Source organism: Petaurus breviceps, unplaced genomic scaffold (genome assembly GCF_028583685.1).
Source record: "Petaurus breviceps papuanus isolate PSGF00001 unplaced genomic scaffold, PetGlider_PUasm1.0 91023, whole genome shotgun sequence".
NCBI classification, from domain to species: domain Eukaryota; kingdom Metazoa; phylum Chordata; class Mammalia; order Diprotodontia; family Petauridae; genus Petaurus; species Petaurus breviceps.
Window position 1 is genome coordinate 2,201,345 of NW_027187398.1, and position 27,508 is coordinate 2,228,852.

The 27,508-nt window shown below is 37.0% G+C and overlaps 1 protein-coding gene across 4 annotated transcripts in view; it reads left to right on the forward strand.

Annotated features, from left to right (window-relative positions):
• Window positions 1-27,508, forward strand: part of BRIP1 (BRCA1 interacting DNA helicase 1) — a 240,837-nt gene that overhangs the window by 107,435 nt on the left and 105,894 nt on the right. For all 4 annotated transcript variants that reach the window (XM_069078100.1, XM_069078101.1, XM_069078102.1 and 1 more), the window contains 3 exons: window positions 1,462-1,627; window positions 1,741-1,881; window positions 4,199-4,360. In XM_069078100.1, coding sequence (XP_068934201.1) covers window positions 1,462-1,627; window positions 1,741-1,881; window positions 4,199-4,360 — 469 coding nt within the window. The remainder of the gene's footprint in view (window positions 1-1,461; window positions 1,628-1,740; window positions 1,882-4,198; window positions 4,361-27,508) is intronic.

Genomic DNA, 27,508 nt, shown 5'->3' on the forward strand with positions numbered 1-27,508 from the left:
AAACAGAAGAATAGGACAGCTTTAAAAGTAATAAGCTACATATACTATTAAAGGAACATTAATAATGGTGGCTTATGTGGCTTAGTGGATAGAGTGCTGGCCTTGAAGTCGGGAAGAACTGAGTTCAAATCTTTCCTCAGATACTAGCAGTGCCACCTCAGGCTTAACCCCTTTCAGTCTCCGTTTTGACATATGTAATAGCACTTGAGAGGGATGTTGTGAGGTTCTGAAATAATGTATGAAGTTGTTTGTAAGCCTTAAAACACTATATAAGAACTAGCTATTGGTATATGCTTTTTTTTTTTTAAAGCTGTATGTACTAGAGTCATGGTTTCACAATATTCACTCTTCCCATTCTGTTTTGTATATAGAAATGTTCCTCTTTTTTTCTGGTGCTTGTAAATTCAAAACATTTTAAAAAATTTTAGTTTTAGTTTATGGAAAAAAACAAGCATTTCCTAACATTATAACAGAGAGGATAATTGCATATGAAACTGTAAATCTTCTATGTACAAATTGCTATTCCTTTCAAATATAGCTTAGAGATGGCTACCATTAGACACAAATAGGTATATACATGTATATATATATATATATATATATAATTATTCTACACATATTTCTATTTATCAATTCTTTTTTTTTTTTAAAGCACTCGGGGTTAAGTAACTTGCTCAAGGTTACATGGCCAGGTGTTTCTGGGGTGGGTGCTAAGTGTCTGAGCCCGGATTCGATCCCCAGGTCATCCCGACACTGGAGCTGGTGCTCTTACTCGCTGTGCTACCTGGCCGCCCCTTCTATTTATCAATTCTTTCATGGACTTCAATTTTTGGCAGTCTGATGGAACCTGTAGACCCTTCTAGAATAATCTTTTTAAAAGGTGAGAAGAATGCTACATTTTAGATAGTGGTTAGTGAAAATAGCAATGGATTTTATTTTCCCCCCAAGTTCACAGACTCCTTGGAATTTATCTGTGGACCTGTGGGGGTCTGTGGGCCCTAGGTTAAAAACCCTTGGATTAGATAATTCCCGAGACCTATTCTAATTCTAAAATTCTGTGATTCTGTGACATGTGCCAAAACTTATAAACTCTGTTGTTTGTAGTGGGAGAAATTATGAGGTTCAGATTTTTGAATGAAATAGTATGGTAGAAAAAAACACTATATTTGGAGTGAGTAGGTCTAGCAACTCTCATCCTCATTAGCTTTGTGAACATGGAGAATCATTTAACCTCTCTTAGTTTTCTCTTCTGTAAAATGGGAATAATAATAGTTATACTACTTAATTTGCAGGGCTGTTGTCAGAAAATGCTTTGCATACTGTAAACCCCTATATAAATGTGACTTATAACTGATTTTAAATGTAATTAATTGGTTGTCACAGTCTGTTGAGATATCGGTGATAAATATTGTAAATATTTTAAAAAATGAACAATTTGATTATTGGTTGCTTTTCATTTAGGTTTGCAGATGATTACAAAGTTGCTATACAGCAAACTTACTCTTGGACAAACCAGATTGATACTCCAGACAAAAATGATTTCTTTGCTTTGCCTAAAAATAAGAAACGTTCTAAACAAAAAGTGGCCGTAAATGTGCTAAACTTTTGGTGCTTGAATCCAGCTGTGGTAAGCTTGTTATGACATAGTGGAAAATTTTTAGCTAGTATAATTGCTCAAAGAATTAGATTTGACCCATTGGATCACAGTTTCATATAACTAATGTTTTTCCTCTTTTATAGGCCTTTTCAGATATTAGTAGTAATGTAAGGACAATTGTTCTGTCATCTGGTACTCTATCACCAATGAAATCTTTTTCATCTGAACTTGGTGTGACATTTGCTATTCAACTAGAGGCTAATCATGTCATTCAAAACTCACAGGTTAGTATTTTCTTTTTTAGGTTTATGAAGTTTCTAAGACCTTAATATAAACTGAATTCCTTGTTAATCCAATTTGGGTGGCAAATGGAGATGTTATATGAGAAGAAATTTTACATTTAATTTAAGAATAGAAAGAATGCTAGTTATCTACATCCAGATAACTGATGGATTCTAAATGCAGATTGAGGCATACTTTTTTCACTTAATTTTTTTTGTGTGTGGTTTTTGTCCTTTTGATCTGTTTCTTCTTTCACAACTGTGACTAATATGGAAATATGTGCTACATAATTGCACATATATAACCTATATCAAATTGCCTACCATTTTAGAAAGAGGGGAAGGAAGAGGGAGGGAGAAAAATATAGAACTCAAAATAGTGTGAAAATGAATGCTAAAGATTGTTTTGACATACAATTGGGAAGAAATAAAATACTGTTTAAAATGCTAGTTACGTTTTAGAGACAAGAAAAGGGGATAAGTTCTATTCTCTAAGGCAAAAATAAAAAACTAGACTTCATATGAAGACATGTGGCCTGAAATTCCGTATGTTTTAATTCTTTGTCAGACAGCAGCAATAAGCTAGGGTTTAAAAAGAAAATCTAACAACTCCCCAAATTTTTATTTGTCCCAATAAAGTCTTGGAATAAGACTTTAGCATAGTTAAACTTTTTTCATATTAAGAGTTCTATTTCAATTATTTTCTATCATTCTATCATTCTTTCTGGTATTTTTTTCCCTTTAAATGTTCATTCTCATAAATGTTCTCTTCTATGATTAGAACTTGGCTTCTGAGGGAAATTTTTTCACTGAGGCAGCCACTCCCTCTAGCTGGCCAGTAGTTGTCCAGCCCCTAGGGATAAGGAAATTTGACAGCCCTAGGAACATGTTACCCTGCCCAGGGGGAGCTCTAGGAATACAGATATTCTTATGTAGAGGTATACATGCATAGAAGTATATTCAGATAGGTGATAAGAATAAAACCCTGTGGTGGTTACTGGAATGAGCCGAGTGACTGCAGTTTTGTGGGGCATCAGCTTTTGCATGTCTAGCATAAAAATCATTTAGGCTTAAGCTGTTCTTGAAAAGGCTTTCAAAATATTTTCATGATCATTAGGATTTTAAATAAAATGCAGCATTTGCCTTGTTTCTGTTCACAGCTTTCAATACCATCCCTTCTTTCTCTTTCCGAAAGCTAAGGCTAGGCATATGTGACCACACTAGACTTGGAAGGGCCTTACAGTGTGTAGTGGTGCTAATTCCCCATGACTGGTCAGCACGGATTTTTCTAGTGTGAGGGAAGTGGAAGTAATAGTACCTGTCATTTGGAGTTATGTAGACCAATTGTAGCAAATTATACTCACCAAGTAATCTGGTTTCATCTAATTTTCCTGTTGTCAGGTAGACAGAATGGACAACCTCTTATTGGATATGTTATAGTGAAAAGTCCTTTTGGGGTCTGGGTTGGACTGGATCTTAGATGTCTTTGGGCAGTCTGGTAGAGTTAAAGACCCCTTCACAGAATGTTTTTAAATGCTTAAAACTACATGCATAGGATTACAAGGGAAGCCAATTATGTTGAGATGCAGTTATTAAAATATTGAGAAAACAAGTTCATGGACCCCAGATTAAGAACCTCTGAATTGGCTTGTCTCAAAAGGCTGTTCAAGACTCTAAATTTTATATTTTTATGACCCAGCCTATGATTCATTCATTCATTATATTTGTATGTCAAATAATTTGTTGAACATTTACTATATGCAAGGTGTTGCAAAGTCTTAAGCAATAGATAAAAACTCATGTAGCTTCTGTGCTCAGGGAGGTAACATGCATAAAGATTATAAACATTGCCTAAAACTACACAAACTCAGAAAGCTTCTATAAACTCAGTTTCTTCTATAAGTCTAATGTAGAGGTAATAAACTCAGCATATTTTAAGTAAATTTCTTATAGAGGTACTGCTTGATTTCCTTTTGGCCCACTGATAATTCCTTAAGGTATTTTAATAAGTGCTTTTACGTATGTATGTATGTATATACATATACACACACGTACACATACATACTTGTGTCTAATGGTAGCCGTCTCTAGGGCTGGGGGGAGAGTTGGGAAGGGAAAAAACTTAGCTGATAACTCTATTATATATTTAGAAGGAGTAGAAATTTGTATTTTGATTATTTGATTTGCAGTTTCATGGTTTTTTTTATTATGGAAATATTAGTTTTATTCCATAAATTAAAAATAAAATAAAAATTTCAAAAGTACTTATTTGCCTGTCTGGTTTAAGCATACTTCTGATGCTGACTTTTTCACATAATAGGTTTGGGTTGGCACTATTGGGTCAGGCCCCAAGGGTCGGAATCTCTGTGCCACCTTCCAGCACACAGAGACCTTTGCATTCCAGGATGAAGTTGGAGCACTTCTCTTGTCTGTGTGCCAAACAGTGAGCCAAGGGATTTTGTGCTTCTTGCCATCTTACAAGGTAAAGAAATACTCACTTGTGCTTCTGACTTTTCAAAATCATACGAAATTCTCACCTTAATTTTCCTGGGACCAGAAGCAATGAAAGTAACCTGAAATCTTTGCCTAATACACAATTTTATTGCCTGTGTTGGGAGTAGAAAGATAGGGGTATAGGGGGAGGGGAGAATGGCGTGTTGGTAATCATGAAAGGTTGTCTGATAAAAGCACAAGATTTCATTTGACCTTGAGAGGTTCTATTCAGACAAGAGCATAGGATCACAGGCAGCAACTTTTCAACATCTGTGTGAATACTTTCACACCCAAAGGGAAAAAGAATAAAGTTATACTTTTGCATGGCCTAATAATTTGACTCTAACACAGTGGTTGGGGTAACTCGGGTGTGCTGGTCCTGGAGTTAGGAAGACTCATCTTCTTGAGTTCAAATCTGACCTTAGGACTTATTAGCTGTGTGACCCTGGGCAAGTCACTTAACCTGGATTGCCTCAGTTTCCTCATCTTTAAAATGAGCTGGAGAAGGAAATGGCATATCATTCTAGTACCTTTGCCAAGAAAACCTCAAAGCGGGTCATGAGGAGTCAAACAAGACCGAACACCAACGATACCAACAACACCATAGTGGCTATTAACTGATTTTGTGTTGGCTCCTTTTGCAGTCTGATAAAACCTACAGACCTCTCCTCAAAATAATATTTTTTACAGTGTACAAAATAAAATATACAGAATTACAAAGGAAACCAATTGTATTGCAATGCAGTTATCAAAATGTTGAGAAAACAGTTTCACAGACCCCAGTATAAACACCTCTGTAGGCGTTACCATTTTGTATTTTGGTTGCATATCACAAGGGTCAATTTTTTACTTCCTGAAAAAAAGACAATTATATACTGTCATTTTCTTTCAGGTAGTTTTTAGGTTTACTGCGATATTTGAAAGTCTTTACTCAAATAGAAATTTCGTAATGTCCTCTCCTACTTAAGGTATTAACAACATAGCCCCCCTCCTGAGAGAAGCCATATTGGCAGCATTGCTCTCTATGCAGAAAGTGCTGTCTTAAACTGCACTATTTGGAATCCCTAGCTCCATTCAAGTTTCAACTCAAATGCTACCTCCAAAAGGAGGCCTTTCCTGTTCCCTAGTCTTTAGTATCATCCTCTCTTCTTTGAAAACACTCTGTATTTACTTTGTAATTACTTCTCTTTGTATATGTTATTTCCATCTAGTAGAATGTAAGCTTCTTGAGAAGCACCTGACACAATGCCTGACATAGGAGACATTTAATAGATGCTTGTTGAATCAAATTGAATTATATTTTAATTGTGTTTCAAGCCTGGTTCTAATGCAAGCAGATAGAATTATTTTTCTTTCTTTTTTTTTCTATTTTTTATTTAAAGCAATTGGGGTTAAGTAACTTGCTTAAGGTTACACGGCCAGGTGTTTCTGGGTGGGTGCGAAGTGTCTGAGCCTGGGATTCGATCTCTAGGTCATCCCGACTCTGGGGCCGGTGCTCTTACTCACTGCGCTACCTGGCTGCCCCCTAGAATTATTTTTCTATAACAAGTTATACTTGTAAGAATAAGAATGGAAGTAATATGTTTATATCAGTAAAAATACTTGAGCTGGGATCTCTTCACAGACTTTCTATAAACTTTATGGACAAGAACTACATTTAATCAATTCTAGATATAGATAAGGCTAGGACTAGGGTCTTGGACCTATGATTTTATTGGTATAGGGGATTTTGAGTCAAGGAAACTCTACCAGTACAGGCCAATCCCTTCTCTGCCACTTACATTCCCAGAGAGCTCCTTAGATCATTGAAAGGATGTGACTTATACATGGCCACATAGTCAGCAAGTATGTCACATTAATTTAATCATCTTAAGAAGAATCTTAATAAATTTAGTTAATAAAATATTCCAGGCACACTGGATATAAAATAAACATAAACATCTAGGAACCATCTTTTAAGAAAAGTTTTTATTAATTTTTTACATCACCATAGTTTCCCTCAGCATTCCTCCCCCTTCCAGAGAGCCATCCTATATAATAAATAGTATTTGTAAAGACAAAAAAAGAAAGAAAAAGTCAGCATAACTGATCAATACTTAGAAAAATGTAAATCTACATCCTTCGCAGCCTATGCAAAGGTTTGTATATCTTCTCATATTTCCTCTTTCAAGCTATGCTTATTTCTAAGACTATTCTTAACAGAAGTCAGGATTTTTTCCACAGTGAAGTGTCTAAGCTAAGTATGTTTGTTCCAAAGACTAGTAGTTAAGGCTAGATTCAAAGCCATAGAGTAATTTTTTTCCCTTTTATCAAAGGAAGTAATTGGCCTTACATAAAATCAATGGAACTTTTAAAGCTTAAAATATGGAAACTTCCTTCCCCAAGGAAGTTATTTGTGGTAGCATTGGAACTCAGATTATCCCAAAGCAATCTGAAAGAAAAAAACAAAACCACAAGCAGGTTGAAAAAAAACCTTTTGCTAAAACCACATTCCAACCCAGATCAGAAGCACAGAGTCAGGAAGTGAGGAAATAATGCTGATAGTGTAGACAGCATGAGCAAATTGAAAACCATTTGCCAAACCCCTATAGATATGGTACAAAATGGCAATTCTTTATGTGCGTGGCAGCAACCTAATTGAACATGTTTTTCAGCACATATGGAGCTGTGCCAGCTCTAATGTAAACCTACTTCACAAGACTGTAATTACTGATGAAAATACCCACAGTATGAAAAACAACCAGAGCATGGAAGACCTTCAGCACATCATCTAAGACCAATTTTCTTGTTTAAGATTTCTCTCATTATAATGTTTTCAACAATTAAAAAAGAAATGTTCTATAGAGACCCAGGTGGAATTCAATATTTATATGGAAGGAAAGTGACTATTTAGGCCAAGTAGAGGAAGAGAATGCCACCTCTGGAGTCCAGTCTCCTGGGATTTTATATGTTTCTGACAGCACTATTTACTGCAGTTACTGAAATCGACCATTAGGTGACTACATAGACCATAAAATGTAGGTTTGCTTAACTGAACAAGTTGTCTAGCTTAATGAATGAATTGAAATATACTCCTTATAGAGGAGCCCATCCCACACGCCACACCCCCCACATGCGTAAGATAAGGAAACCGAAAATGAAACTCTCAAATAAAGTTTATTATAGTTTAGCATTGAGTTTGAGATCTTAATTTACGTTTAGTTCTTCATTGCTGAGCAGGCTGCATGCCATGTAAATACACTTTAAGAAGGAGCTTTTAATTCCAGATTTTAAATGCTCAATGGGCTTGAACTAATTATTGTTGGTCGTATGTGTAATCAAATAACACTAACCTTTGAATCATAAAGCTTCATCTTTTGACTCACTATTATTTCACAGGATGATGAAACTAGTTAGCTCACTGGCTTCAAAAAGCTTTTTTGTTTCAGGGAAAGGGGACATGAATCTAAGCCTGAACCTTTTGTTGTTGTTCAGTCATTCAGTTGTGTCTAAGTCTTTGGTTTACATGGCAAAGATAGTGGAGTGGTTTCCCATTTCCTTACCTAGTGTATCCCCATTTTACAGATGAGGAGCTGAGGCAAATAGGGGGTAAGTGACTTGCCCAGAGTCATACAGCTACTAAGTGTCTGAGATTGTATTTGGATTCAGATCTTCCTGACTCCGGGCCTGGTGTTCTATCTAATGCACCACCTAGCTGCCAAGTCTGAATCTTAGATGTCAGTAATTGATTTTAATTGTTATATTTTTCACTGTTTCTGTGCTTCTACTGTTACTAGGTTTGTTGAGGGGATTATTCTTAGTGAAGAATACATTATAGTTTACTAATAAAATATTAATGAGTTAGTTTTAGTTTAAATGTGTCCCTTTTTATTTGAGTAGTAGATGGTGACTGACACCATTTTTTCCCCTAGAATATATTGATTTAAAAACAAACTCATTTTCTATTCAGTCCACCTTTGTGCTGTCAAGTAAAAGAATACTTGGGAATGACCCTACATGTTAAAATTCAAAGTGTTAATGTAGTAAGCCATTGGATTTTCTTTTAATTTTATTGAAACTCTTTTAGTGAAAGCCTTGTAATGCAGAGCTTTGATTCAGGAAGACAGGCTCAAATCCTAACCTTGCCACTGTACAGGCGAATCACTTCATCTTTTTTTACCTCAGTTTCCTCCTCTGTGGAGCAAGAGGGTTGGACCAGATAGATGGTCTCTATAGTCCCTTCTAGCTATAAATCTATGGATCTATGGTCTACCAAGTCACAGATAACTTGTGATCTGTATATTGGGAAAGGCAGTTCCCACACCAGGAATGCCCTACACTGATAAAACTAAAGATCATTTGGTTGATCACCTATGGAAATCCTCAGTCTGTTTCTCATATTTGAAAATTTTCATTATTTTATTTGGATATCTTATGAATTATATTTGTATAAGAAAATTTTGTTTCCTTACCATGTATATATTTTTGCATATTTTCAGGTATTTATTGAGTGTCAGTCCATTTGTTAACCTTATAATTACCAGAAATGAGTGAAATGGAAAGCATTTATTGTTCACTTACTGTGTGCCAGGCACTGTGCTAAATACTGAGGTTACAGATGCTAAAGTGAAATAGCCTCTTCCTTTCTATTAGTGGGGATACCACACCTACAGGAGAGTACAGCTTCAGGGCAATTGGCATGCTGGAATTCTATCTGTATATCTATATATATATGTATCTATTCTATTCTGTAGACTAGGCTTGTACAAAATACGGCCCAGGTGCTTGGATTGCCACACAAACTCTCCTATTTGTCACATCACCCACAGCAACCAACCATTGTCAGTCTGTCTCTAGTCTAACTTATCTGTGCCCAAAGAAGTTTAGCCTATTTTAATTTTGACCCCTACCTACTTCCAAGTTGTCAGGTTTGCTGTAGACTGTTAGTATCTCTCTATAAAGACGTGGGCTATCATCTTCTTGTTTGATCTGAATCTGCAACTGAGGAACTCTGTGGTTCTGCTCAGTCACCCTAGATTTAGTGGGAGTAATCGGGTGCTTTATTTATTTACTTATTTTGATTTTTGGAGGGGCAGTTGGGATTAAGTAACTTGCCCAAGGTCACATGGCTAGTTTTGTGTTAAGTATCTGAGGCTGGATTTGAACTCAGGTCTTCCTGACTCCAGCGCCAGTGCTCTATTCACTGCGCCACCTAGCTGCCCCCAGGTGCTTAACTAAAAAAAAATTGTATCTTTTTAGTTTCATATTACTTCTATTGACATATATATTTTTATTGGTATCTTTTGATTTTACATTATTTGCATTTCCTAATTTATTTCTTCCCTCTCTCAGAGAGCCATCACTTTTAACAAAAAATAAAAATGAGAAAAAAAGCAGTTGAACAAAACTAACCCAAGACTGAAAGAGTCTCATTTTATCTGCAGTATTCCACACCCATAGACCTGGAACTAGGTAGAGACAAAGCAGCCCCGATCACACCTGTCTCTGTAGCAGTGCCCTGCCCTAGAATGGGTGTGATAGAACCTTCTTCTGGGCTTGAGATCTCTTCTTTGACTGGTGCATACCTCTTCCTGGGCATTGCAGTGTTCTGCTCCCTGTGTGCACCTGTTCTGACCTGACCCAAGTGTTCACAGACCCCTCTATCTTGCTATGCCAAGCAAGCCTGGTTGGAGGAGTTTGTGGAGGAGAGCCCCCTGCACTATTCCTTATCATTGCCATCTTAGCTCAACCTCTGCATTAATTTTGTTCATGCAAAAGTTTTTCAATTCATTTAATTGAAATTAACTGTTTTATCTTTTTGCAAACCTTTTTCACTTAAGAATTCACCCCTTAGCTGTAGGTACAAAGGTACTTCATCTGTTTCACTTCTCGTTTTTTTATGGTATGACCTTTAATGTTTAGATCATATATTGGTTTTGAGTTTTGTTTGAGTTTTGGTTTTGTTGCTAGATCTTTGCAAAATGTTGGTCTAAACTTTAAAGCACATGCCTGACTGGTTTTCCTTCTGTTCATCAAATTCCAGTGGTTGTCTATCACCTCCAGGATCAAATAGAAAATCTTATGGCATTCAAAGCCATTTATAACTTGGCTTCCCCCTCTCTTTCCAATCTTCTTACATCTTTTATGTCCCCTCTTTGCACCCCTTCCCTGCTTCTCTTCCCCAACCACCCATAATCTTAAATCCTCTTTGCTGTTCCTTGCACATGACAACCTATCTCCTGACTGGACATTTTTGCTGGCTTTCCCCTGTGCCTGGACTATTATCCCTCCTGACTTCCCTGGCTTTCTTCAGGTCTCACCTAAAATCCCAACTTCTATAGAAATCCTTTCTGATTTCCCTTAATTGTTTTTTTTAATGTTTTAAAATTTATTTCATTAACTGAATCATATATACAGTCGTTTTAACAGTCATTTTTTCTGATTTCCTCCTGCTGATTACCTCCAATTTATCCTGTATGCAGCTTGTTTGTCCATAGCTGTTTGTGTGTCGTCTCCCACCTTAGACTGTGAGCTCCTGGAGAGAAGTAACTGCTTTTACTTTCCTTTCTATCCAAAATGTTTAGCACAGTGCCTGTAACACAGTAGGCACTTCATAAATGTTTATTAACTGCTTGGCTGACTAAACCTAATTTCCACCAGACTGCTTTCCAGTTTTACCAGCTGCTCTGGTTAAATAGGCATTTGTTTTCTAGGTAATTAATGTTTTCAAATATATTGGTCTATTGAATTAAATTGTTTCTGATTTTTCCTTATCTATACCATTCTTTTGATTTAATTTAAAAAATTTTAAACCAATACCAAATAGTTTTGACAGTTACCATTTTTTAATATGGTTTGAGGTCTGGAAGATCAGTCCTCCGTCAAGTCCTACTTTTATTCATTGTTTTCCTCATCAAATACATTTAAAGGCCATTTAGGTAATTTTCCCTTCCCTGTCATGGTATGAACTATTCCCACCTTTTTTGTGCCAATCCATGGCTGTTATTTCTTTTAAGATTAAGCTCAACATTTGCTTCCTCCTTGAAACCTATTTTGGTTACCTCCAGCTCACCTGAATCACTGGTGTACTCTGTTTTTCCATAGCAAATTGATTTTTTTTGTGTGTGTGTCTTATACTTTTCATCTGTCACTCATATGTGTTTGGTATTTGCTTTTTTGGTGGTTTCATGTGCATATTATCTATTTGTGTTCTCTACTTGGGTTATGTTGACTGAAGGGAAGAACTGTATCTTTTTTTTTTTTTTTTGGTAGCTCAAGTGTACTAAGCACAAAGAGGCCCACACATATTATCATACTTCAGGAATTTGTGATTTTACCAGTGGTAAGCAGATCATAATACTTCTAGTTTTAGTATACAGCAAGAGAAATCATCACCTGGCCAGTCTTCTTGTTTTGTTTTGTTTTTAGAGGTAGTTGGGTACTTGTCTAGGATCACACACCTAGTAAGTGTCTCAGGCAGATTTGAATGCAGATCTTCCTGACTCTAGGGCCAGTGCTCTATTCACTGCACCATCTAGCTGTCCTCCAGCCTACTTGTGATAAACCTTTTGGAGCTAGGTTTGTCCTTAAATGATGGAATCATCACAGCTTACACTTGAAACCTTTCTAGTTTGTTAGGAGATGCCACAATTTATGATTAGGTGGTACATCCTTTGAGAACCCAGGGTCATCTCTCTACTACAGTGAGTTATCTTAGTCAGCCCCTAGTAGCAGAGCCATGAAAAAGATAGTCAATAAGTATTTTGAACGAATGGCTTAAAATGAATTTAGATGCAGCCAATTGGAAATTCTGACTTCCAATTTTCAATGTTCTTTGTAATTTTGTGAAAATTAAAATAGAATTATCTCTCAGTTACACAATTTTAGCTAGATTATTATCACACTCAGCTTTCTACCACCAGAATGAATTGCCAACTGGTATTAGTAGGGATTGATGAAATTAGATTTGAACTTAAAATCCTACAAAATAGGGATAATTGAATTACATGCTTATAATGCATCTATACAAATATGTATATTAGAGTTTAAGAAATCCTTAAACACTTTTTAGAAATGCTACAAATAGGATTTTGGAATAGAGTTGACTTTGAGATTCAGGAATACTAAGCATCACAATTTCCTAATATTGGGTATTATGGTATGGCATGGTTTCTTGTTGATAACACTGCACTTAGACTTATCTAGTAGCGATAGGTCAAATATCAGCTTTCCTTTTAATTTAAATGCTTTATTAACTGCTGATTTACATCATTCGTTTCCGCCAGATTTTGAGTTACAAATTTTCTCCCCATTTTCCCCCTACCCATCCCCCCAAAACAGCAGTCCCACAGGATATCCCCACCTCCAATCTGCTCTCTCCCATATTTTCTCCCATACATGTTTCAACTTTTCCAGTGGATCTCTATGCCTCAGTGCCTGTATATCTTTTTTCTTAATTACATGTAAGATGGTATTAATAATAGTATATGTATATATATATATATATATATATATATATACACACACACACTCACATATATATATTTGAATATTTGATTTAAACTTTCAATTCCAGATTCATTCCCTTTCCCCCCCTGCCACCCACCCCCACTGGGGGGACAAGCAGTTCAGTATAGGTTGTACATGCGTGGCTAATGCAAAACAATAACATAGTAGATGTATTGTAAAAGACTGACTATATTTCCCTCCCTCCTATCCCACCTCACACTTGTTCTATTCTCTACTTTGATCCTGTCCCTTTTGAAAAGTGGGTGCTTCCAACTTCCCTCCCCCCCAGCCTGCCCTCCCTTCCATCATCCCCCCTCACATCCCCTTCCCCCCCTATCCTCCTGGAGGGTGAAATCCCCTATTTAGTGTGTATTTCCCTCCCTTCTCAAGCCAGATTCAATAGGAATAAGGTTGACCTATTCCCTTTTGCCTTCCTATTCTTCCCCTCCATTGTAACCATTTTCCCTTGCCTCTTCTGTATGAGATAGTTTGCCCCACTCTGTCTCTCCCCATCTCCTCTCATTATATTCCTCTCACCTCTTAATTTCACCTTTTAAGTATCATCCCTTCCTGTTAAATTGGTCCCGTGCCCTCTATCTATGTATACCTGTAAACGTATATACACACATTCACATATGTATTCATATGCCCGAATACCTTCATATAAAGACATATATATATATATATATATATATATATATATATATATATTTATAATCCCTTCAATTATTGAGAAAAGTTTCATAGGTTACAATTATGGTTTTTCCATGTAGGAATGTTAATAGTTCAACTTTGGCCAGGTGGCTCAGCGAGCAAGAGCACCGGCTCCAGTGCCGGGACGACCTGGATCAAATCCGGGCCCAGACACCCAGCACCACACCCAGAAAAAACAACCGGCCATGCAACCCCGAACAAGCCACTCAACCCCGATTGCTTAAAAAAAAAAATAGTTCAACTTTGATAAGTTTCTTATGATTTCTTTTCCCTGTTTACCTTTTCATGCTACTCTTGCTTCTTGTATCTGAATGTCAAATTTTCTATTCAACTCTGGTTTTTTCAGCAAGAATACTTGAAAGTCCTGTATTCCACTGAATGACCATATTTTCCCCTGAAACATGATACTCAGTTTTGCTGGGTAGGTGACTCTTGGTTTTAATCCCAGCTCCCTTGACCTCCGGAATATCACATTCCAGGCCCTTCAATCCCTCAGTGTAGAAGCTGCCAGATCCTGGGTTATCCTGATTGTGTTTCCACAATATTCAAATTGTTTCTTCCTGGCTGCTTGTAATATTCTCTCCTTAATCTGGGAATTCCGGAACCTGGCTAGAATATTCCTAGGAGTTTTCTTTTTGGGATCTTTTTCAGGAGGTGATCGGTGGATTCTTTCAACCTCTATTTTGCCCTCTGGTTCTAAAACATCAGGGCAGTTTTCTTTGAGAACTTCCTGGAGGGTGCTTTCCAGGCTCTTACTTTGATCATGGCTCTCAGGCAGTCCAATAATTTTTAAATGATCTCTCCTGGATCTATTTTTCAGGTCAGTGGTTTTTCCCATGAGATATTTCACATTGCCTTCTATTCTTTCATTTGTTTGGATCTGTTTAACAGCATCTTGATTTCTCATAAAGTCATTAGCTTCCATTTGCTCCAGTCTAATTCTGAAGCAATGATTCTCCTCATTGAGTTTTTGAGATTCTTTTTCCATCTGGCAAATTTGGCTTTTTAAGGCATTCTTCTCCTCATTGCCTTTTTGAGCCTCCTTTGCCATTTGAGTCAGTCTGTTTTTTAAGGTATTATTTTCTTCAGTCAGGCTGTTGACTCTCATTTCATAATTTTCTTGCATTGTTCTCATTTCTCTTCCCAATTTTTCCTCCACTTCTCTTATCTGCTTCTTAAGGTCCTCTATGGCCTGTAACCAGCTTGTATTTTCCTTTGAAGCTTTTGGTGCAGGAGTTCTGACTTCACTGTTTTCCTCCTGTTCCATGCCTTGCTCCTTCTTATCCCCAAAATAGGAGTGTAATGTTGGAATCTTCTGTCTGCTTTCTTTCCTTTGCCTGCTCATTTTGCCACTCAATGATTTGACTTTTGGGCTTTTTGCCACAGTAGGACTCTGCCACCAGACAGGGGAGTTTTCGTCCCAAACGCTGGGGTTTTCTCAGCTGCCGGAGGTATTAGATGGGTGCCCTCTCTGAGGTCTCCACACGCTCTGGCAAGCTGTACACACACCCCAGGACCTCCACCCTAGACTGCAATCCAGATCCAAGCAGGTTAAAGCAAGAGCAATTACCCCTCAGACTGGTGCTTGGTCCCCCTACACTCTGCAGGCCAGGAGCTGAAGCCGCCACGTGGCACTGGCAGGCTGTGCTGGCGTCTCAGTGGTTTCTCGCTCCGGGGGTAAAAGCTACGCACTCCCACTTCCTGGGTCCCAACTGCACTGGCCTCTCACCTTGTCCTTCGCATCTATGTATTGATAAATCTGGAAATGGCCACAGCTGCTGCTCATCTGGAGTCCCTCTGGCTGGTGGCTGGTCAGGCCCACCCTGGGGCTAAAGCCTCCGCGTGGTGCTGGGCTCGGCTCCCAAAGCGCTGCGCTGGCCAATTCCTGCCGGCCTGCAGGGCTGTCCTCAGCGGGAGGTTAGCTTCTCTGTGTCATTTTGTGGGTTCTGCAGCTCCAAAGTTTGTTTAGAGTCCCCTTTTTACATGGATTGGGGAGGGTGGAAGCCAGAGCCGCGGGAAGGTCGTGCTTCTACTCCGCCATCTTGGCTCCGCCCCCCCAGCTTTCCTTTTAAAAGGCTTTAAAAACATTTATGCAGAAGTATTACTTATGCTTTGTTCATACTTACAGATTTGTTTTTTTGTTTTTTTTGCTCAAGGAAGAAATTCAACAAAACTTCACTAATTTGGACATGTGGGGAGTCGAGCTATAACTAGGAAGTCTGGTACTTCGAGCAAATTCATTTAGAGGGTAGCAGAGATATGTCTTAAGATGTGACCATCCCTGTACATTTAAAAAAAAATTTAGTTTTTAATTTATGAAATAAAATGAGCATTTCCAAAACAGTAGAATAATTAAAAAGATGATTTCACAGGAAACTGCAAGTCTATTATGTACAACTTGCTACCGTGTTTCCCGATAAGAAGACCTATCCCGAAAATAAGCCCTTCCCTTACTGTGTAAGGTTCCTCGAAAATAAGCCCTCCCCCGAAAATAAGCCCTATTGAGATTGCTACTGTAGTGAAGGTGATCCCCTGTGCTACATGCTACATTACGGTACCCTCTGTAGGCACCGTCGCCCCCCGCACTCCGAGCTGCATCCAATCAGAGCTGCAGCAGTGAGCGCGTCATCCTGTTCTTCCCCAGTGATTTGCTTATTGAATAAAGGTACATTTTTTTGTTCACATTTACCTGTTTATTAAAATTGCTGTCAATGTTCATTAAAATAAGCCTTCCCCTGAAAATAAGCCCTCTGGTGTTTTTCTGTCCAAAAAATTTAATAAGACAGTGTCTTATTATCGGGGAAACACGGTATTCCTTTTAAATATGTAATAAATTTATCATGTACATTTCTTTTTTTTTCTTCCAATCAATTGAGGAATGGCGAAACAAGTTGTGTTATATGATTGTGATGGAATATTACTGTGCTTTAAAAAATGATGAGTCTGTTGATTTTAGAAAAGCATGGATAGACCTGGGCGTGTTTGAGATTAGCTGGAAAGAGGTCATAGAGGTCCAGAAACTGGGAAGCCAAGGTGTTTGAAGGAGGTAGGGATTAGGGTGGAGATTAATGTAAGCCATTGGGAATGAAAGAGTGACCTGGAAGTCATATATATCAACAATAAAGATCTGTATAACATAGAATGAACTTTATAGGAGAAAAGGTAGTTGCCATGTGATAGTAGCTGAATATGTTGGTGTTGGGAACAAATAGCACGCCAACTCTCTCTTGTCCCTGTGTATCAATTAGGGAGTGTGAAAGAAGGAGTTGCCAGCCTTGGAGGGAATGCCAGAGGAAGTGGTACCTAGAAAAAACCTGGATTTTCTTAAACATCAGAAGCTAAAAACTGACATTTATACAGTGCTTTAGCATTTAAAATACACTTTACATGTTATTCTGTTTGGTCGCAGTAACCATAGGAAGAAGACGTTATTATTATCCCTTTTTTTTTTTTAAGCAATCGGAGTTAAGTAACTTGCTCAAGGTTACATGGCCAGGTGTTTCTGGTTGGTATTATCCCTTTTTTATAGATGAAGAAACTGAGTCTATGAGAGATATTTGAACTCAAGTATACCATCTAAAATTCTATCCATTATTCTGTGCTGTCTCCCTTAGTGAAAGGTGGCAGGAATGTGAGAGGGAAAAAAATCTATAATTTTTCCAAGCTTGCAAATACCACTTGAGTTGTATGGACCTCAGTTTCCTCATTTGTAAAATGTTAGAGTTTGACTAAATGATCTAAGAGGACCCTTCACACTTTATTTTTATTTATTTATTTATTTACTTATCTATCTATCTATCTATCTATTTATTTATTTATTTTTAAGCAATTGGGGTTAAGTAACTTGCTCAAGGTTACACGGCCAGTTATTTCTGGGTGTGGTGCTGAGTATCTGAGCTCGGATTTGATCCAGGTCATCCCGACACTGGAGCCGGTGCTCTTACTCGCTGAGCCACCTGGCCACCCCTAAGCAATTGGGGTTAAGTAACTTGCTCAAGGTTACACGGCCAGGTGTTTCTGGGTGGGTGCTAAGTGTCTGAGCCCAGGATTCGATCTCCAGGTCTTCTCAACACTGGAGCTGGTGCTCTTACTCGCTGTGCTACCTGGCTGCCCCAGACCCTTCACACTTTAAAGCTATGATCCTGTAATACTATGACTTGACAGCTGATTGGATAAGAATGATTTGTGATTAATATATCCAATTATTTGTATTTAAATTGATGCTTCTAAGTGTCAGAAGGTGTTTAAAAGAATTAATTTGCTTAAGTAGCTTTTAAATATCCCTGTAAATCTTGTTGGTAGTATTAAATTACTTTCCAAACATTTCTTCATTGATAATTAAAGGCAAACTTCATTTTAACTCCTTCATAATCTCTAAATTCCAAATTAAGGGGCTCCCAATGAATTTTTACTGGGGTTTTGAAATCTAAATTTATTGTAATAACTCATTTCCATAAATTAGTTTATTAATGATTAAAAAAATTATTTTGAAATAAAAGCTGTGTGACCCAGGACAAGTCACTTAACCTGGTTTGCCTCAGTTTTCTCATCTGTAAAATGAGCTGGAGAAGAAAATAGCAAACCACTCCAGTGTCTTTGCCAAGAAAACCTCAGGTGAGGTCATGAAGGGTCAGACATGACCGAAAAGTGATTGAGTAACAGCAATAAGTGGAAAGGTTGGAGTGCGTTATACATAAATATATGTGTATATATATTTCTGCATACTTAACTTATTTTAAATTCTCATACTGAACCAAGATTTCTCAAAGTTATCAAATGAATTGGTTAGCCTGAGAACCTCTCTTCCCTACTGGAGAATTTTACCCCTTTTTTTTTTTAATTTGTAGGCACAGTTGTATTGGAGTCTATAAAGAATCTTACTCTGCTCCTGTGATTAGCTGATTAGAATCAATAGTGTAACTATGTATTATTGCTTTAATTTACTTTACCTTTGGTTCCATTCTTCACATATAAAGATCATATGATCATAGATTTAGAACTGGAAGAGACCTTAGAAGGTATCTAATCCTATCTCTCTCATGGGCCTAGAAAGGTTAAAAGCACTTACCCAACATCACAGGCGTAAAATAAAAGATCCTAGATTTGCAACTTTTTCCATGGGGACACTGCCTGTCCTATGAGCCTTCTCACACTCCCTGCCCCATGAGCCTTCTCACTGTTGCTTGAGTTGATTTCTCCACAGCTGTTGAAAGTTATGTTCATACTTTCCCTCTGGAGTGAGGGCAATGGTGAATGGTTAATTTAATTTTAATTAATAAATAATTAAAATGTCCCCTTGAGAAGATATGGGTAAAGAATGATGTTAGTGAAGTTTAAGTTACTGATATCTGTACCAATATCTTACAGGTGGATATAAGGGGGTACCATTTTGTATTATTTGCTAGTTCTCTTCTCACAGCACTGTTCTTACTTTCTCCAATAATTCTTATCTGTTCAAAACTAAAAGACCCCATACCTACTATTTTGAATGCTCCAACTAGAGATCTTAAACCTGGATTGGGTCTGCTTGCAGTCCCTTTTTTTCAAGGCAATGGCATTAACAGCTTTTGTGAAAAGGAGCGAAGTTTAGATAGTAGAAATAGATGAGTGCTATAAAATGGCCATAAACATGAAATTTGCTTTTGAGAACACTTCTAAACAAACTGGCCTAATTATTAGTTATTATTACTGGCTATTTTTGGAGGGACCTTAGCATTTAAAGTCTTCTAAGATAGCAATAATTATATAGCCCCAAATAATTTGCTTTTATGTCTTGAAAGAGTTAATAGACCTGTCCAATTTTTTTTTTTAAGCAATCGGGATTAAGTAACTTGCTCAAGGTTACACGGCCAGTTATTTCTGGGTGTGGTGCTAAGTGTCTGAGCCTGGATTCGATCCCCAGGTCATCCTGACACTGGAGCTGGTGCTCTTACTCGCTGAGCCACCTGGCCGCCCTTGACCTGTCCAATTTTAATCCTTAGCTAGTATTAATAGGGCATTTCCATGTTCTATGCTGAGTAGCGTGAAGAACTAACAAAACAGATCAGGTTCCTACTTTCCAACACATTTCTTAATTGTACAGAATAAAAAAGATTTTTGATTTGCATTAATTGTAGGGTAAAGGAATAATGTTGCTAATGGAGATAACATCTTATAGTAGCTGGTTACAATTTTTGATAGAAAATGAGGTATAAATTATAAGTCAGACCTTGCAAGTGTTTTTGATACTGTATGGGGCAGTAGCCTTCAGAGTGATGACAAAATAGTTGAAAATAATAGAACATCTTGAGAAAATAGAGTTTAAAAATTACTTCAGGGCAGTTAGCTATTGGTATCTTCATCAGTCTCTCACAAGTGGATATGGTGTTTTCTAAAGCCAATCCCTTAATTTTCCTTGTTAGTATTAGTTGTCACTCATGTCCTCTTGGCAGAGGTCATGGTTGTTGGATTTTTTTTACTTATAATTTCTAAAAGTATTTCATTTATTATGAATGCCATTGCTCACAACAACTGCTCCTTTTCTCCCATTGGTGGGTTCCTTCCTTTGGGAAGAGTGGCTTAGGATGACCTGTCTGCATTCCCCTCTAGGGCAGGGACTGTTTTTCTTTTTGCTTATATTTATATGCCCAGGAGTTAGTTCCTGGTTGGTCAACAATGAAAAGTATCTGTAACAAGATTACTGGGAAAATAATTGCAGGTTTTGTGCCAACAACTGTTGCAGAACATGAGGAGGTAGAGTAATTCTATGAAAAATTCAGTAAGATCTTCCAAATTGTTACAATATATCTTTGTAGAGCTAAAAGAGATCAAGTGTCACAAAAACCCAGAGATGAAAGTGAAACCAGGACCATGAGGTTGTCATCAGTGTCAAATGCTTCAGAGAGGTCAAGGAATATGAAAATTGTGGGGCTCCCATTAAATTTGTTAATTAGGAGATTGTTAGTAACTTTGGTGAGAACAGTTTCAGTTGAGTGATGGGGTCAGTAGCCATTATGCATATGTAAAAGTGAACACAGGGAATGCTAGGGAAAAGTGTTGGAAAACACTTATGAGCTATATAAAAGCTTTGGGCTTGTATATTGTGAATGTTTTCTTTGAGAAGAGAGTCAAGAAGTACTGACAACATTAAAAAATGAAATTTTTGTATTTAAGCTAACAATAAATAACAAGGTTTCCAATGTGAGAATCATTTCTAAGTCAGCTTTATGAATATGGTCAGATCAACTTGTTAAAGCAATAATCAAAATCAGCATCATATTTAGAATATGTTGTACAGTTGAGGCAACTCCAACCTGCCCTATTTAAACAAGCTGTTGATCCTGAAAAATGAGCAGTGTTTCAATCAACAGACTTAAACACAGACCATCACTATTTCATAAGGGAATTTAGTCTTTGCAAATCAATTGCCACCGTAACCTAACCAAAGGACCCTCGAAATCTCTCCAGCAAGCAAACATTTGATCTACTTGCCAAGCAGAAATGTATTTTTTTTCAGTTAACAAAGATCAATTTTTTCTCCCTCTCATTTTTCTCCCCCATTGGGAAACAACCCCCAAAACCTTTGTAATGAATATTTGTAGTTAAAACAAATTTGTACATTAGCTATATCCAAAAAATATATCTTATTCTGTACTCTGAGTTCATTGCTTCTCTGTTAGGAGGGAGGTAATATATGCCATCAGTCATCCTCCGGAATTGTGGTTGATCATTGTGTTGATCAAAGTTGTTAAGTCTTTCAAAGTTGTTTGTCTTTATAATGCTGTTATTGTGTATTGTTCTCTTGGTTCTGCTCTTTTCATTCTGTGTTAGTTCATACAAGTCTTCCCAGGATTCTCTGAAACCATTCTTTTCATAATTTCTTATAGCACAATAGTATTATATTCATTTATCATATTTTGTCCAGTCATTCCCCAATTCACAGGCAACCCTTTAGTGTCCAGTTCTTTGCCACCACAAAAAAGAGTTCCTCTAAATATTTTTTTACATATGGATCATTTTCTTCTTTCTTTAATCTATTTGGAGAACAGTAGTACTATCACAGGGTTAAGGTAATGTACAGTTTAAATAAGTTTTTGAGCATAGTTCTAAATTGCTTTCCAGAAGAACTGAACCAATTCACAGCCAGACCAACTCCACCCAAGTACATTAATGTGTATTTTTTCCTGCATTCTCACCAATATTTATCATGTTCTTTTTCTGTCAACTTTTTGGAACCTCAGTTATTTTAATTTGCATTTTTCTAATTATTTTAATTTGCATTTTTCTAATTATTAGTGAGATTAACTTCTAGGTTACCTTTAATTATCTATTTTTTTTTCCTATCTGACTCTTGATAGCTTGAATTTCTTCCTTAGAAAACTTCCTGTTCATATCCTTTGATCATTTGTTAACTGGAGAATGGCTATTATTCTTATAAATTTAAACCCATTTCTTATTTATTTTGAAAATGAGACCTTTATTAGAAAAATTAACTGTAAAGATTTTTTTCCCATTTGCCTGCTAAAGAAAAACAATTTTAAAGAAAGTGTAGAGAAAGACCCAATCAATCAGATTAATTTTAAGATAAAAATAAAAAATAATCCTTTCCTCCAGGGAATTTAAATTCTATTGAGAGACATAACAACTAAACAAATAAGTAAGAACTAAGTAATTTGAGGCTAGAGAGAGCAGTAATAAATGGGAAGTGGGTAGGAGGTGTCATCAGAATCCAGCTTTGAAGGAAACTAGAGGTTATAAGAGGGAGAGATAAAAAGAGAATGTGTTTCTGGGTTGGGGCATGGTCTGTGCCTAGGCACTTTCTCTTGGCTTTTTGTCCCTTCCCCCAAGCACTTTACTTAGCTTCTCTCACTGGAGAACATGGCTTAGTGTTGCTGATTTCTATTATACTGATTGTTAAACTTGGCCACCTTACCTGTATCATCTTTCCTTGAATGTGCTTCTAGGATCTCATTGACAAATTCTTTGTCCTTTTTTGTTTCTTATGCATCTTGTATGAATAATTTATTTTGATTCAAGCTGTCTATCATCAGTATTCCCTTGAGTGTGGTGCTCACTTTTCCAGATAACTGGTTTGCTTCTGATTGTGCTACTTCATAGACAAATGAATTGACACATGGAAAAGAAAATACTGCAGTTCTTGGATGGATTTGTGATCTTCGTGACGTGGGTACTTCTTCCAGTTATGAGGGTCTCAGATCATCCGTGCCTTCTTATTCCAAGTGATTTTTGTCCATGTCTTCCACTAAGTTCTCCACAGGAGGATGATTTAGGACCACCACCAGATGTTCGGGTTCTAATTTTCTTCTTCAATTGATGTCTTATATATCCCAGTTGAAGACATGGCATGTCCACTGGTTATTTCTCATTCTTGTCACATGACCTGTCCACCTTCTTTTGCTGTCATATAACTCTCTGATAACAACCTTTATACTGTTTCCTCTTGTGCATTTCTTGGTAATGTGTTAGATATTACTTGCATCTACCATTTGCCTCTATATTATCCTTTTATTAACCCTCATCTCTCAGAAACTTAAATATTCCAAGTCTCAGAACCATACGGCATCATTGTGGTAATACTGTTGTTAAACATATAGGCCTTCTAGACATCAAAATGGCAACACTTTTTGTGTTCGTGGCCCTGTTCCTAACTATCTGGACTTCAAAATTATGCCTTCTCTACTGCTGGGTGTTCTGGAAACTTCCTTCAGTTCCTGGGGCTTCTTTACTCAGGAACACCCTACACCCCTACTCACTCTGTTATATTCCTCTGCAAGACTGTTCCTTTTCTCCCATTGGTGGATTCCTCCCTTTGGGAGAACCTGCCTGCATTCCCCTCTAGGGCAGGGGACTGTCTTTCTCTTTGCTTATATTTATATGCCCAGGAGTTAGTTCCTGGTTGGTAAGCAATGATAAGTCCTTCCTTCCTTCCTTCTTTCCCTCCTTCCTTCCTTTTTCCTCTCCCTCTCTCCCTTCCTTTAGGAAAAAATGAAAACAAAATGAGTATACATCACTTGGATAAAGACTGAACAAATTGTGGCATATGAATGCAGTAGAATGTTATTATGCCATAAAAAAGACAAATAATAAGGAATTCAGCAAGAGTAAACCTATATAAACTGATACATAGTCAAATAAAGAGAAATAGGAGAAGGATCTGTGCAGTGACTACAGTAATATAAACAAAAGCAACACCAAAAGGCAGCCAAACTGATTTATTGCAATAACCAGTCTAAGCTTCCTAGAACGGATGATGGCATATGTTTCATCTCAGTAGAGAGGCAGAGGCATCAGATACCGAATGTTGCATAAGCTGTCAGATGCAATTGTTTTGCTGCTCTTATATAGCTTTTTCCCCCCTATGTTACAAAGGAATGTTTAATGAAGAAGGCAGTATTCAGAGAATTGATTGTGATGCCATAGATAGAGTGCAGGGCCTGAAGTCAAGAAGATCTGAGCTCAAATCAAGCCTCTGACACTTACTAGCTATGTGACTTTGGGCAAGTCACTTAATCTGCATACCTCAGTTTCCTTATCTGTAAAGTAGGAATAATAATAGAACCTACCTTGCAGGACTGTTGTGAAGAACAAATAAGATATTATTTGTCAAGTAGTTAGGATGTTACATAGTAGACACTATATAAGTGATGATGATGTGAAAACAAAAACCTCACATAAAACTTTTAAAAGAGAAAAAAATAAGATGTCTTTGTTTCAGGGATAAGTTTGAGGTCATGAAAAAATAATACTGCACAGTTTTTGAAAGACAATCCAGCCTGCTTCCCTTCTTTTATTCAATTTTCTGCCCTAGGGCCCATTATTCCTTGATTTTGGTGGTGAAAAAAATTTAAATACTTTTGATTAGTCCATATAGTAGGTGATGATGATGGCCTAGATTAGGGTGGTGTCATTGGAACAATAGAAAGAAAGAACTGGATGGTTGAGGCATAATGAAGGAAGAATTAACAGGATTTGGTGACTGATTTCCCTTATCTATCTGTTACCCTCCATATTTTAAAGCTAACTTGTTTTTGAGCCTGAATGATAAGATGGAGATATCATTGAAAAAAGAATAGAATTGTTCAGAGGGGGAGCTGCTTTTACAAGGGTTCACTGATCAGTCAAAAACATTTTTTTGTGCCCACTAAGTGCTGATACAAAGAAAAAGTAAAGCTAACTCTGACCTCAAGAACCTTAAGTTCAAAGAAAGAGAACAGCATGTACCTATAGAAGTAAATACAAAATGCATAGAAAGCGGATATAAGGTAACCTGTGGTGGGGAGGAGGGGGACCAGGGGCAGTGGTGTGTAGAAGAGATTTTTCCTTGGGTATGTATTGTACTTCTGAAGTCCCTTCCAATATGAGACTCAGTGATAAACCACAGAGTTTGGAATTAGTTTTTTTTTTTTAATAAAAGAGATCATTATGTCTAAAAATTGAACAAATTAAAATACCATATATTCAGACTTAAAGACAGAAAATTCTCATAGTTTTATTTCTTTACAAACTATCCTTCACCAGCTGCCAAAAATAATCTTTTTGGCTTTTTTTTTATTTTTGGAGGGCAATTGGGGTTAAGTGACTTGCCCAAGGTCACATGGCTAGTTTTTGTGTTAAGTGTCTGAGGCCAGATTTGAACTCACGTCCTCTCTGACTCCAGGGCCGGTGCTCTATTCACTGCACCACCTAGCCACCCCCAAAATAATCTTTTTAAGGTAATGATTTGACCATATCCCTTGCTCTAACACCTTTAGCATTTCTCTTTTGCTTTTAAAATATAAATTCCATTGTTGGCATTTAAGGCTTTCTATAATCTGACTCTCGTTTAGCTTTCCAATTTTTATTTGACATTGCTCTCCATTCTAGCCATAGTAAGTAGTAGCTCCACAGACAACTCCTAACTTCATGCAAGAGACCATCTCCCGTGCCTGAAATTCCCAGTCTGGGAGCTACTTCCCTTTTCCAATCCCCTCAGTTAAAAATGTTCTCTCCTCTATTAAATTTTCTGAGAGCACCATTTCTCTACTTTTCTGTTTCTCTTTGTCTGATAGTATGCTTACCTGTGTACTGTTATCTTTCTTCCGTCATCCCACATGGTGTCCCCCTCCCTGCCCACCTGGAGAATAAGCTCCTTGAAGGCAGAAGCTATAACTTTTTTTTAATCTTTGTATCCTTAATCTAAACATGGTACATTGCACATAGTAGGCACTTACTACTTATTTGTAGATGAAAACATTGGGACAATTGAGACTCCAGCCACTATTAAATAAATTTCATCTTAAAAGATTTTTTTTTTACTCCAATTGACAAGAATGATGCAATTTATCACAGATTTCATTGCTAGAGTTAGAAATAATATAGGAGGTATGAGGATATGTTTCAGGCCATGAGTTCTTTTTCACTTCAAAGTATCACTTTTTCCTTCTTTTTTTTCTTTCCCAAGTATAGGTTATAGGTTGTGACTTCCCTACCCATTTGAGAATCAAGCATTCTCACTGTTCTTAGGAATAGTCCTTCACATAATGATACAGAGAATATATACATAACCATTTCGTAGGCATCCTTTCTCTTACTCCCAGGTGGCTGGATCATGTCTTCCCTCGGCATATAGCCATCTCCTTGGCTCAAACCAGATGTTGACTTGATAGCCCTCTGCTCAAAACTGCACGATACTATTTTTCCTCCTTAGTTGACTTTGCCATCAATTCTAGGCTGAAGAAATCAGAACTTTCTCCATCCTTTTCTGGGTCGTTGGCTGACTTATTTGATGATAAAGTACTGAATGTGTCTAATCTGACTTTCGTTTTTCTTGTCCTCCAGTGGTTCAGTTGATCTGTAGTCTGTTCTTTGATCTCAATAAACCTGGAAAATTTTATTGTGTGGTTTCCTGAAATATGGTGGTCAAGTGCTTTCTTTACATTTTTCAGGGAGTTCATTCTGTCCTCTAGTTCTGTCATCTTTGCTTGTAAAATTATCAAGCTGTCTTCCAGTTGGGTCAACCTTTAATCTTATTTTGCCCTTCCTAGCATTTTGTCTTCTACTCAAACAGTTCTGTTTCTCATTGGTTCCATATTTTTATTTAAAAATTTCACAGATCTTATGTTCTTAAGTTTTTTCTAACATTCATTTTATTTTGTTCCTTTTTCTTTATCATCTTCTTCTTTATAGATACTCATTCCTCTTTATTTTTCTTAGGATTCATTATCTAATTTAATGTGTCTTGTGACAGTTTCAGCATCATTTCTGTGTGTTATTGATGTTAATTCATTATTTTTTCCTTCTGGCATCACCTCTTTAGAATCTTTGACTTATAATATTTATTTATAGCATTGTAGTATTTTCTCTTGCTTCTTTGTTTCCATGACCGTTACTTTTCTTTTTATGGAAGGCTATTCTCTTTTGAGCCTTTTTGGTTACTTTTCTTCTCCCATTGCATAAAAAATATATATTTGGAGGCATTTGGACCTGTTCTTGTGGTGGGTATTGGGGAAGCTGAGCTCTCTAATTTCTCATTTCTCATCTTGCTAAAACCTCTGACTTTGTTACAAAGAGTTTTGTTCCCAGAGGGTTTCTTAATCATCTTTTAGTAGATATCAACACTCAAATCTGGGGGTAAAAAGGACTTTTAAATGTCAAAAGCATTTTTTCCTTTAAAAAATGCTAAAACTTTTATGTTTTTATCTGAAATCGGTAAGAACATAAGGTTAATATCAAAGAAAGAATATAGATTTCACACAGATCAATTGGTTAATCTAGGTTTTAATGTTTAAAAAAAAGCCTTTCCTCTCACTGCAAAACTCCGTCAATTGACAAATTAGATAATCCTACTGTACCAAGTGATAGTGCCCTCCTTTTCCAAAATCCTCCCCCACCCACACCCCCAACACTTAACCAGGCAGGGGTTTTGGATATGATGATTGGCAAGAGTCAGCCTATTGTA